Consider the following 12,793-nt stretch of genomic DNA (forward strand, 5'->3'; position numbering starts at 1 on the left):
TGTGTGTATATCCTACATGTGATTGCCATGTTTATACAGCTCCCACAAGCCTTTCACTGTTGGCCACTGAGCAGCTTCACACATGCAGTTTGTTAAGTGCTTTACTTTGTTGCATTTCCTCAACATAAATCATTGCCGGAGGGAAAAGAGCTATTCATACATTACACCCACACAGATGTTAAATGAAGATTCAGATTTAACTGGTGACCTTTTTGTCTTACCTTTCTACTTGCTGCTGCTGCATAACTGTGATTCTTCATTGATAAATAAAGGATTTTAGTCCATGGAAAGGTTCCACAAATAAAGTTATTGAACTTTGGATAAGTAACTGAACAACTGAAGACTGTTCTGATACCAGACAAACTGAAGCATTGTCTTCTGTAAATGCTTGTAGACAGCTTGTAGGCTGTGAACAAAGAGATAATTTGTTATATGCTACATTGTTGGCAAATATTTGCCTGCTTACAAATCCAACAGACAAGAGCAATATGAGCATCCCATTATAGTTGTGGTTTTGGCTAGCAGAAGAATAAAATTCCAATATTCTCTGGTACAGCTCACAAACTGCTGAGAAAAATATATGGGCCTTTAGCTTCTTAGATGTTTGACTGTCTTCACCAGCCTCGTTACCGTTACTCCTCTGCTGGGCAGGTATAACATATACTGTCTTTAAACTTGTTTGTTGAGAACAGTTGCCAATGGATATGAGGGGATTGATGAAAGCAAAACAAAAAAATTAGCCAAAAGTGGCTAAATACATAGAGTTGGGTGTTAATTCTCAGCAAGTGTGAAAATTAGAGTCATTTGCCAATGTTAATACCAAAAGTATTGATTAATACCTTTTATACAAACGTTTTAGAAACACTTTAAACATTGTCTATAGAAAAAAAATCTGATCAATTGATATTAGTATTGGCAGATATTCAAGGTTAAGATTTTGAGCCATCATCAGTTGTAACATTGAACCATTTTGTGTGTGTGTGTTTTGTGTTGGTGCAGATAAAGAATGACTCTGCATGTTACCTGATATACTTGTTTACTATGAAAATCCCCATTTGCAAACAAGTAATTAGAGTTATGAGTGCATCTGTATTCAGGTACACTACATGTGGTGTGTGTGTGTGTGTGTGTGTGTGTGTGTGTGTGTGTGTGTGTGTGTGTGTGTGTGTGTCAGCTTGTGTGTGTGTGTGTGTGTGTGTCTGTCTGCCATCAGCTCTCCCGTTGTATTAGTGTGACCTGGCCTCAGGAACAGCAGCAGCAGCAACAGTAGTGGAGTGATAAAGAAACGATGTGTTGTGCGAATCTGAGTCTGCTTATGGTTTTGGGCCTGCAGGAATAACACTGAAAAAAAAAAAAGCTCAGCTCAGCAATTTGTGCGTGTATGTGTGTATATCAATCTGTGTTTGTGCATCTATGTGTATGTTGAACATATGTGTTTTGTTTTTGTTTTTTTTTTAGCTGTCCGCTGAACTGGTGTGTCTACTTTTAAATGTATATGTTACATATGTGTAAATCACAGTCTGTCCCTCAGGTGCGATGGGTTAAGGCACATTCCTGTCTTTATTAATACCGTCCTCCATTCTGGCTCGGACGCCCCCCCCCCCTCCCCAGCCCACCTTCACACCCCCATTCCTCCCTCCCAGGGTCTTATCTAAACCGTGGTGCTGGCAGACGGGACAGGCCACTGGCTGATAGCGATTGTTTATCCCACGGTGCGAAATTGCTGATCTGTCTTCTGCTTTTTCCCTGACAGCTAGATGTTCATCTCTCTCTCTCTCTCTCTCTCTCTCTCTCTCTCTCTCTCTCTCTCTCTCTCTCTCGCCCCTCAGATACAGATATTGGCACCTATCAGTACTACGATAAAGGAGAGCCAGGTAAATAGTGTTTATATTGGATGTCTGTTTGTGTTTAAGATAAGTTGCATTTGTCTTGTTTTTGGAATGTATGTGATTTCCTTATATATGAAGAAGGGCTTTTTGCTGCCTCCTGTGCTCACATAAGCTGTAACCCCCCCCCCCCCCCCCCCCCCACACACACACACACACACACACACACACACACACACACACACACACACACACACACACACAAAGATTATTAGTCCTTCGTATTATTGGTATTTCGGAGTCTTACACCCTTTAACTACACATACTTACTTGTCCACACAGAGGCTATTAGTATGTAGGATTTACACCCTAAAACCTTATACACACATGCACATACCACACACACACACATACACATGCACACAGGTTATTAGGCCTCCGCGGTTCTATCTCTTACACTCCCTGTGTTGCTGTTGACCTGGGGTCCTGCCACACAGCGATAGGAAAACTAAACTGTTGACTTTCTCCTAGATCACATAGCAAGAGGCCCCATGTAGTCCAGCCTCATATTGCCTCAGGCCAGGAGGCTTCCCTTACCATCAGGAAGTGCTCAAATCGCTCCCCCACGGTCCTAGCAGCGTAGGGACGGGCTGTGTCATCCTTTGCTTTTTTTTTTTTTTTCTTTTTTAGTGTGTATTAATATGGCTACACTGTCACCATCACAACATCACTCGCATCACTCACATGACTGACCAGATCTGTCCAGATCTGTATGAAAATGATGCATCTTGCAAGTATTTTTAGATTTGTTTTACTGTGATTGGTCCGAGGAGGGTTGCTACATTATTTGTGTCAGACTCTAAAATAAATAAAATAGTTATGCGTCTCAAGCATCTTCAAAATTACTCTTAACTTTTCCAAGCTGGCACTCCACAATAACACGTCAAAATAAGGTGACTAGCTTTGTTGAAAATATTAGTATATTTTGCACGTGAAAAGTATAAATAGTATAAAAAGTGATAAATATTATATACTACTAGTATGTACTGACAGTATGTAGAGTGCAGTACGTACCACGGACAAGTATGATTGGACTTTCATGAGTAAGAAATGTATTTCTCTGTTTAGCCCTTCTGCTATGCTAACAGGATATTGTATCTTGACATTTATAAAAAAATATACATATACATTAGAGGTTAAATTATTAAAAGTTGGCTGCTGCTACTTCTGTTCCTTTTAGAAAATGTCTTGACTGCATCCATCACAGGGGACACGTGCTGTTGTCTTTCTTTTAAAATAGAATTATAGTTTATAGCTTTAAAAGTTAATAGTTACAAATTGAACTAATAAAAATGTTGTTTTTTTTGACAAAATGTCCGTAAAATCATTTTCCTATTTAATTTTTATTCAAACCTGCATTAATTGATATTTTTTGGGGCCTCTTGGGGGCAATCCAACAAGCCGTAAACACAATGTTCACATAATATTGCCTAATAAAGGTAATATGACAAACAGTTACTTATTTACACATCCAGCTGACAAGGAGCAATAGTAGCATTTATCTGTAGTTGTGATTCTGGCCCCCCTTTTAGCTCTATTTTGGTCTCCACCAACTCCTGGGGGAAATAACTGGCCCTCTAGCAGCTAAAATGCTCAACTGTGTTCACTTGCTAGTCGCTAACTTCGTTTGTCTGCCGTTTGGTGCTGAGCAGAAAGTGTACAGCAGGTTTATCAGAGCTTGAACCAAAATAGTAAATGTGGCGGCCAAAAAACCAAAACAATGAGCTGAAAGACATTGAAACACACTGTAGAGCTGAGGGGAGCAGCTTTTATATTACACATAGCTTTGAATTATCATTTGCCATTTCTCTCTGTTCTTTCTTTACTTAGAGACATCTCTCTCTTCATTTCCCTGTTTCCTTCCGTCAATTCTATGTATTTTTCAGTGTCTCTTTCTCTTATCTGCACGTTTTTTTTTCTCTTTTTGTTACTGTGCCTGTCTCGTATGCTTATGCCTCTCTTTCATTGATTTCCTTCTCTTTGCCTCTTTCTTTTCTCTCACCACGTATGTTTTGTTCTTTCTCATTTTGTGTACAGTATGTCTCTCCTCTCTCTTTCTCTGTCTCTCTCTCTCTCTCTCATCATGGGGTTCTCTCCCTTCTCTCTCATCTGAGAAGCTGCCTTCTCTTTCATTCCAATCTTCAGTGGAGAGACGATGCTCTCGCTCCAAATCCTTTCATTTGGAGGATTACTAAAGTGTGGCTTGATATCAGAGTGGAGGGAGGAGAGGAGGAGGAGGGGAGAGACGGAGCAGGGGGAGCAGAATCACCATCCAAAAGTATCACAACATTTTCACACAGGATTGTAATGATAGCTCAGGTCATGATTCCATTGCATATACAGTAGATTATGATAGATTAAACCGTGTTTGATATTTTGTATGGGCACTGTGGCATTCAGCTTGAACAAATGAAGAAAAAAGTGTGTGGTGTGTTCAGCTACACTGTGAAAAATTACATTTCTTACCAATATCTTTGGCTTCTTATAAGCAAAGATCCCTATAGTCCATATTGCATTTAAACTAAAGCCAGTGTTCTCTACTTTGTACATACATATGTGTGCAACTTTAATATTTAGGAAACATTTACATGAGCATGTGTAAATATCAAAACATCCTGTGACTGGTAGAGTGCAAATGAAACAGTCTTGTCATTCTACAATAGTCAATTGGTATCAAGGTAATTTTTATTCCTTTGAACATCTGTTTGTTGTATGTATTTGCTTATCTGAAAGGCAAAATGTTAGTTCCACATCTCCCCACTAGAGGGAGACCCAGGCTCATTGGAGCGGCTCCGGGGGTCCCCAGCAGCCAAAAACCCCTCCAGCCCTCCCCACCCAGCCCCGGAGCAGGTGCCCATGTCTGGGCCTGTCTGGCCCCTCACCCCCTTATCTGATTAATACTACTAATCCTGGAGGTGTTCCTGCCTGCCAGAGGGGCCGGCCACCAGACTGGCCACTTTCTTGCTCACAGTGACCGGGCCATGAGGCACGGTTGTAGGTTTTACTTTGCCAAAACGGCCCTTTGGAGTTATGGCAGTGTTTGAGCTCCAGCTTTATTCTCTGTTCTTTGTATACATCATATAAACATGTCCTGTACATCTTGCTATTTCCAAACATGAATTTCAAATCAAACCCTTCATTTGGCCTCTTTTCTTTTTCCCAGCCAATCCCCTGGAGCATCACTACTACAATGAGAAACTCCAATTTTGTGAGGGTAAGTTTCCAGCAGAAAAACTCGGGGAGAGAGATGATTTTATTCGTCATATCCATATGTGTGTCTGTGTGTTTGGGCACTAATCATCTCACCAGTGGATGACCATCTTCCAGAAATCGTTGTCCTCGTCAATCAACTGTCCCACTTCCTCTATTCTCTCTCTCCCTCCCTCTCTCTGCTTTTCACTCAGTAGTGGAATACAAACACCCTTATCAGGAGACGAACACTCATCCTCCTGCCCTCCCCTCCCTCCTCTCTCCCCTGACGCACTCCCCCCCCCCACCTACCCACCCCTTCACCCTCCCCACCCTCATTTGCATGCATCTGTTTACCTCCTCTTCCCACTCATTCTTAATAGAGAACCCCACTCCTTAATGGTTCCTTTCAGTAAAGATGAAAAGGGAGACTGTAAAATAAACAGATAGGGGAGTGATTGCACCATATTGAAAACAGCAGTCCTTTCCTTCCCATCTTTCCTTTCCTACTGAAGTTCATGTATATGCGTGGGCAGGAGCAGATGCACAAATTCAATTAGCTGTTTTTTTTTTTTTTTCATATCCTTCCCTCCCTCTGTTTAACCACTAGAGATGGAGGGGGAAATTAAAATGAAGGGGCCTCGGTGTGGCACGTGTTGAGATATGTGCTGCTAACTGTGAGTTTGCATTTGGGAGATAACTAGAGAGTGCCAAAAGTCCTCACGATTAAGTATTTCCTTCTCCTCAAGGACCAGTTTGTGTGTTTTTGAAGGGACATTTTGCTTACAGTAGAATATTTTGACTCCTTTTACTGGCTACTTCAATCTGAAAGCAGCAGACTTCAGATTTTTGCTGCTTTGGGGATATGGTAGTCAGAAATATAAAACTACATCAATGTGGTTTTTATATAGCAGTTATAATTTTATGTTGGGTTTTAAACATAAATATAAATTAGTGATTAAGCTAATCGTACCAGTAGCACTTAAATTAACTCATAGGGCGATATGAATCATGAATTTCCACATTGTTGATAATAAAAGTTGTTAACCTGTTGTAGCTTCTCATTCTCATTCAACAGTTAAAAGACTGCAGGTATTTAGTATGCATTGATACTAGTTCTGCAACTAGTAAATGTTTAATAATTGATCAACCTGTCAATTGTTTTTCCAATTAAGCAATTCATTTTTTAGTTTATAAATCGGCAGAAAAAGTTAAAGATGGTGATCAGAATTTTCTGGATCTCACGGCGACATCTTCAAATTGCTTGTTTTGTTCGATCAGCAGAATAAAACCGAAAAGTAATCAATTTACAGTGATATGAAACAGTAAAAAGCAGCAAATCTTCATGTTTGAGAAGGTGGAACCAGCAAATATTTGGGATTTCTGCTTTATAGATGACTAAATAAATGATTAATCGATTAGCAACATAGTTGTTGAATAATTTTCTGTCATTCAAGTCAACATTTCAACTCTAATTGGGAGACAACATTTGCTGATGTGGTCATACAAAAGTTCTTGAGAGCTTAAAAAGGTTCTAGGTAAAGTGCGGCAAGTTACTCTGTAAACATTCAAATACATTGTCAGCATTGCATTTTAGAATACCTGCACCATGTACCTGCACCTCTTTATTCCACTGGACCGTCTTGTCATCACCTTTTATTCCCCATGTCACCCATTTTCATACTTAGATCTTAACCCAGATATAAAGTTCAACCCTTTCACCCTTTCCGGTATTCGCTGCCACATTCTTCTAAATTCCCATGAAGGCCTTTTTTAAATGATTTCTCCAATTTCTGTTTTTAAAAGTTAAAGTCACATGATCTCCCGATTCTTCTCGTGTTTTCCCTCCGTAGCTCGAGGCTATTCGTGGACCCCCAGGAACCGCCGACCGGAGAAGCTACGCGATTCGTTGAAGGAGTTGGAGGTACCCGCCTCTTCTGTTCAATCCCCCATCACCCCCCACCCCCCCCACTGTCTTCTTCCTCCCTCTGGGGATTTTCTGAGTTTTCCCTTTCCGAAACGGCCGATTGATTAACAAATAGGGGCATTCTCTCTCTTTTCTCCCTCTCCCTTCACTCTCCCTGTCGTTCTCGTTTGTTCTCTTCTCTCCCTCTCCTCTCTCATCACCTCTCTTTCGGCCGAGCTCTGTCATCGAGGGGGATATTTGAGGGGATCAGGGGGCTGCAGGCTGCCCCCTCATCCCTTCCCTTCCTCCCTCCTTCTCTTCCTCCTCCTTCCCTTCCTCTCCCCTCATTCATCCCCCTCTTCCTCCGCCTTTTCCTCCCCCCTTCCTCGCCTCTGTACTTGTGGCAGTACAGACCTAGCTTTGTTTGCTGGAACCTGTCTGTGGCCGTTACACACACACACACACACACACATACACACACACACACACACACATACACACACTCCCCACCCATCCACCTCCCTCCTCTCACCCGTAACCATTGTCTGAAACTAGAAACACCCCAGCTCACCTCCACACCCCACCCTCCTCCTCCTTCTCTGTCCCTCTCTCCACCCACCCAATCACCCCAGCTGGGTTTGGAATGTGGCAGGAATGACTGACCTTACACACACACACACACACACACACACACACACACACACACACACACACACACACACACACACACACACAGAGTCCTTACCTGCATCCTTTTTCAACTCCCTCCCACCCTTTTGCAAGCAGGAGCTGCTGCAGTGGCCACCTGTGGTGGCAAGTGTCTGGTACTGTGTACAACCAAGACAATTAATGCAAGTATGAGCAGAACTGGTGCTAAAAAAACACCAAAGTTCACAGTTTTAGTTCTGTAGAGGCAAGGAGACACCACATCCTCTTGTTTATTCCTTACGTGAAATATATGTTTTCTGTATTTGTTGTCAGAATAAAAGTTTTAAACCACCTGTTCAAACCCAATGTTGTGTTGCTCTCAGCATTCATATTGCATCAGGTTTGTGTTCCTGTGGATATGGGTTGCGTTGGCTGCTTGGACTCCTCTGTTTGCTCTGTTTCTCTCACAGTCTCCCTTTTTCTTTCTCTTTGTTTATCTATCGTGCTCATTCAGGAACTGTTGCAGACCAACACCTGCGTTCACACCAGATGGAGGAACAAGCATTGCTGCCAGGTACACACCCTCCTCAGCCCACCGCCTACTGTACGCACACACACACAAACACACACAGTTCTTTCAGCTTCAGATAGTGGCAGAAGCTGAACGTCCCTCCCCTGGTCCTCCCAGACCAGGGGCCTCATTATAATCATTATAATCACAAAACAGAGCTTGAAAGATATGTAAGTCACTTCCCACAAAAAAGTTGGAATTTATAAAAACAAATGGGAGAATGTGCGCACCTGTTCGCAAACTCTGACTCATACGTACAAACGTTTTGGAGACAGGGGAAATTGTCGACGCAGATGGTGAGATGATGAATTGAAGCCAGATGGTATAATGATTCCTGTCACTTAATATCAGACGTTAATTATAGATCCACTTTATCATAAACATTCAAGCTAACAATGTTACCTGTGCTTAATGCTTGTAATGAGTCATAATTATTCCATAAGTACCTTTCAATTTTAAAAGATATCAGCCAACTCAAATCTGAACCCATCACATCTATGATTTATGATTGAACTATGAACAGCACAATGTGCTGTCTCACCGTCACATTCCCAGCCCCCCAAACTGCAGAGGAGTGGGTCGGACTGTACGGTGCTCACACTCGTGGTCAGTTGTGGAGCAGCACAGTGCTGCTGAAATGCCAGGATGTGGCAGGTGGCAGGATGGAAAGTCTGGCTCGCTTTTCCCAAATATTAAGTGTGAATATACTGATTCCTTTTCACCTCAACCACAGTAACTACTGTTAACTAACTGTTTGTATTTTTAAGATATTAAACTTTGTATTAGAGGTGACACTGTTGACTGGGAACAATTAGCTTAAATTAATTAGTAATAGACCTTTTACATTTGTCAGAGTTGACTTAACCCTCATTGAGGAGTTACGGGTACAATTCAAGTTCAATTAGAGATGCCATCTTGATCATCTCTCATACAATTTAATTCAGTTAGTCCCTTTCTAATTTACAGTTTTCGTAGTTTAGTATAGTTTTTGTTTTTGTTTCTGTCGATGTTTGGGCAGAAACAGAAAGCGTACTAAGCTTCTGGTTTAAGTTTAAAAGATTTTAAACTGGATCTCTGTCCTCTGTAATCTTTTTTTCTGTTTGTGTGGTACCCTGCAGCTGATGCTGAGCAGTGGAGTACTGGTGACGCTGAATCTAAATGGACCTCAACTCGAACAAGTGTGTGTTGACCGAACATTAGTGGGCCGACTACCAGCCAACACCGTGACCGATGGTTAGTTACACAAACAAACATACGGTATATTAAGACCTGTTCGGTGTGTATTTATGATTTCAGGGAGCTAAGGAGCTTATTTTTACCCTTTGGTTTATATTTTATATGTGTTTATTTATTTAAAAAAAGGTTTCACCCTTTAAGCCAGCATTGGTACACAATTCATTAAAGCCTTCAGACATTTTGACTGTAATTTTAGTTAGTTCTAACACCTATTATTGCAAGAAAGAATACCTTCTTCTGTATTGTTGCGCTTCTTGCATTCAGTGTATGAAATGATGGTTTAATATGTGGCTTTAATATTCTAGAGGTTCACCCAGGTTTAAGCAGATTAAGGACACAATCATCATTGTTTCCACCACATTGATGGGCCACCTATCTCTGCCCACAGCCATACACACACACACACACACACACACACACACACACACACACACACACACACACACACAGCACAGACATTTGCATTAAAATGTTAAATGTTTCAAAACCACAAAACCATCTACCATGCACTTTCTCCCACACTGTCAGCACCGACTGTGTGCTTACACCTGCTCGCCACACATGCAGCCTGACATCTACCACACACACATATGCACACTCCCCACTCTCCTCACCACTTTGTCACGCAAACACTCTCTCTCTCACACACACACACACACACCGATTCGCACACATGACAGGTGCCACAGGTGAGCGAGGCGACTCTGGTAGCTAATTGCGGGCAAATCCTTTTGTGCTGTGTGTGTCCAGGGGCCTTCCCTTAAGAGCATCCATCAGTGTTTTTCCTCCATTGCGCATTCCTCAAGGGAGTACCGCCCCCCACTTGCACTGCGCTCCCTCGCTCTGCAGACCTGGCAGGAGAGAATAAGGGGCCGTGGACACCGGCCCAAATCTGCTAATTATTTCTTTCTTTCTGTATCAATTATTTGTTCATAACACCGCCCTCCTCGCTTCCGCCCGAGGTCTCCAGACACCTGATAAAGCCCCCATAGTGCACACACTCTCTCACTTTCTCTCTTTCTCTCTCTCACATACACAAATACACACATGCACACACTCGTTCTTACACAAGTACATATGTAATTACAGACGCACAGACTTTTTTTTTTTTAATACAGACCAACAAGCATTTACTTATTACTTTTAGAGGCATACACACACAGAGACTGTAACACACACACACACACACACACACATACACAGTGGCACATACTGAGGTACACACATACACACCCACACACAGCCAGGTACACATACACCCACTCACCTCCCGCTGCGCTCCATTCAAAGCCTCAGAGGCACTAATTATTAGAGTAATGGTTGTGAGAGGGTGGGTTCCGGGGATTTTGTGTATGTGTATGTCTGTGTGTGTGTGTGTGGTGTGTGTGTGTGCATGTGTGTGGTGTATGGAGGGGGGGGGGGGGGGGGGGGGGGGGGGGGGGGGGCAGCAGGTTAGAGGCTGTTCTCACATCTGTCACTTGTTAAATTAGCCTTAGACAATTAGAGTAGAAAGCCAGACCAGATCACACTGTCGAACACATTTACAATGTACAATTACAGAGACAGTTTACAATTACAATCAAAGTTGTGACTGGTGTAAGTGTGTGTGTAGTGTGTGTGTGACATGCCATGTAGAAGTGTCTTATTCATGTCTTGTTATGTTATTATTTATATATATATATATATATATATATATATATATATATATATATATATATATATGTATATGTATATATTATATATATATATATGTATATGTATATATATATATATATATATATATATAGATATATATATATATATATATATATATATATATACATATATATATATATATATATATATATATATATATACATATATATATATATATGTATATATATATATACATATATATATATATATATACATATATATATATATATATATACATATATATATATATATATACATATATATATATATATATATATATATATGTGTGTGTGTGTGTGTGTGTATTACTATTTTTAATCACTGCAAAGTCAGTTTAAAAATAAATGAAACCATAAGTCACTGTGTAATGAACAGGATTTGACAACTTTCTTAAGCAAAAAGGTTCTTGGCATTTGAATACTGAAGAAAATCCTCTTTTTGATTTGCATGGATTGAACTAAATGTGAGGCCTGCTCTGTTTTACGTATTTGCCGCTCTGAGACAACACTCAACGGCAGCCAGGTCTGCTTTTGTTTCGCAATGTGACAAAAAAGCAAGCTTAAACTTCTCTTAAACTTTGCATCCTCAGTCTTGGTTACCTCCGTGTTTCTACCATGAGCTCTGATTGCATCATACGGATCAGTAGATTACATATATTTTACACCATCAAAGTATTACCAGCTTCCTTTGGCCGATGTCTGGGCCAAGCTGTGCATATGCTCTACGATTAAGCATCCTTAAGTGATTTTTCATAGCCAGTTTCATTTACCCATGTTTAAATGTGCTTTGGTTAAGCCCATTGGCCTCTTATGTCAACATGCTGCTGAGGAGATGGCATTAAATGGATTTAGGGGACTGTGTGTATGTGATGAGTGTGTGTGCTTTAACATGTGGTTGGTTTGTTTTATGAATGTGGGTGTGAATGCACGTACTGTATGTGTACATGTGTTGGTGTGTGGAACAGTGCATGCATAAAATGTGGTTGCAGGCTTGCATGTATGAATGTATATGTAGTGATCTGTGCATGTGTTTATGTATCTTGGGGGTTTGAAAATGAGTGTGTGTGTGTGTGTGTCTCTCTCTGGGGGGTGTATTGGGGTGGGTCATAAAGGTCTGGCCCTTAATACCAAATCAGCCACCTGGTACCAGATTGGGCCACAGCCTGGTTTCATATCCCCTCCTTCATTTGGGACTGAATGGGATTAATCCTAATCCCGTTTATAGACACCCATAGAGATCAATACTAAACTGCATTTAACTTGATTTGTCTGTAATCTATTACAAAGACGCTTACTATTGCATTAAACGTTGTTTCGGAAAGCCAAGGCCTTGTTAATGGCTGTATTTTGTAATGGTTTAAGCCTTGAACCAGTTTTCATTACAAATGCTTTATAATCCAACTCCAGCATAGGGACAGAGGGATTGCACTGACTCAACTGACCTGGTTTAAGATGCTAGTTTTTCTGTATTTTCAAGCAATGTTTCACTTCCCTCATGAATATTTGCATATTAATTTGAAATTTTCACACAACAGAACGATTTGAAGTGTAATCATACCAATACCCACACGTTTATAAATACACACATGCCATGGTTAATTGCCGGTTAGATTTCTAAATCTCGGGGTGCAGCCTTACTCGTTCAACTCAAAGCAGGATATCT

The 12,793-nt window shown here is 41.0% G+C and overlaps 1 protein-coding gene across 5 annotated transcripts in view; it reads left to right on the plus strand.

Annotated features, from left to right (window-relative positions):
* LOC122996823 (WD repeat containing planar cell polarity effector) overlaps positions 1-12,793 on the plus strand; it is an 82,643-nt gene that overhangs the window by 26,793 nt on the left and 43,057 nt on the right. For all 5 annotated transcript variants that reach the window (XM_044372548.1, XM_044372547.1, XM_044372545.1 and 2 more), the window contains 5 exons: positions 1,830-1,874; positions 5,050-5,100; positions 6,929-6,999; positions 8,144-8,203; positions 9,319-9,433. In XM_044372548.1, coding sequence (XP_044228483.1) covers positions 1,830-1,874; positions 5,050-5,100; positions 6,929-6,999; positions 8,144-8,203; positions 9,319-9,433 — 342 coding nt within the window. The remainder of the gene's footprint in view (positions 1-1,829; positions 1,875-5,049; positions 5,101-6,928; positions 7,000-8,143; positions 8,204-9,318; positions 9,434-12,793) is intronic.

The sequence above is a fragment of the Thunnus albacares genome, chromosome 14 (assembly GCF_914725855.1).
Source record: "Thunnus albacares chromosome 14, fThuAlb1.1, whole genome shotgun sequence".
NCBI classification, from domain to species: domain Eukaryota; kingdom Metazoa; phylum Chordata; class Actinopteri; order Scombriformes; family Scombridae; genus Thunnus; species Thunnus albacares.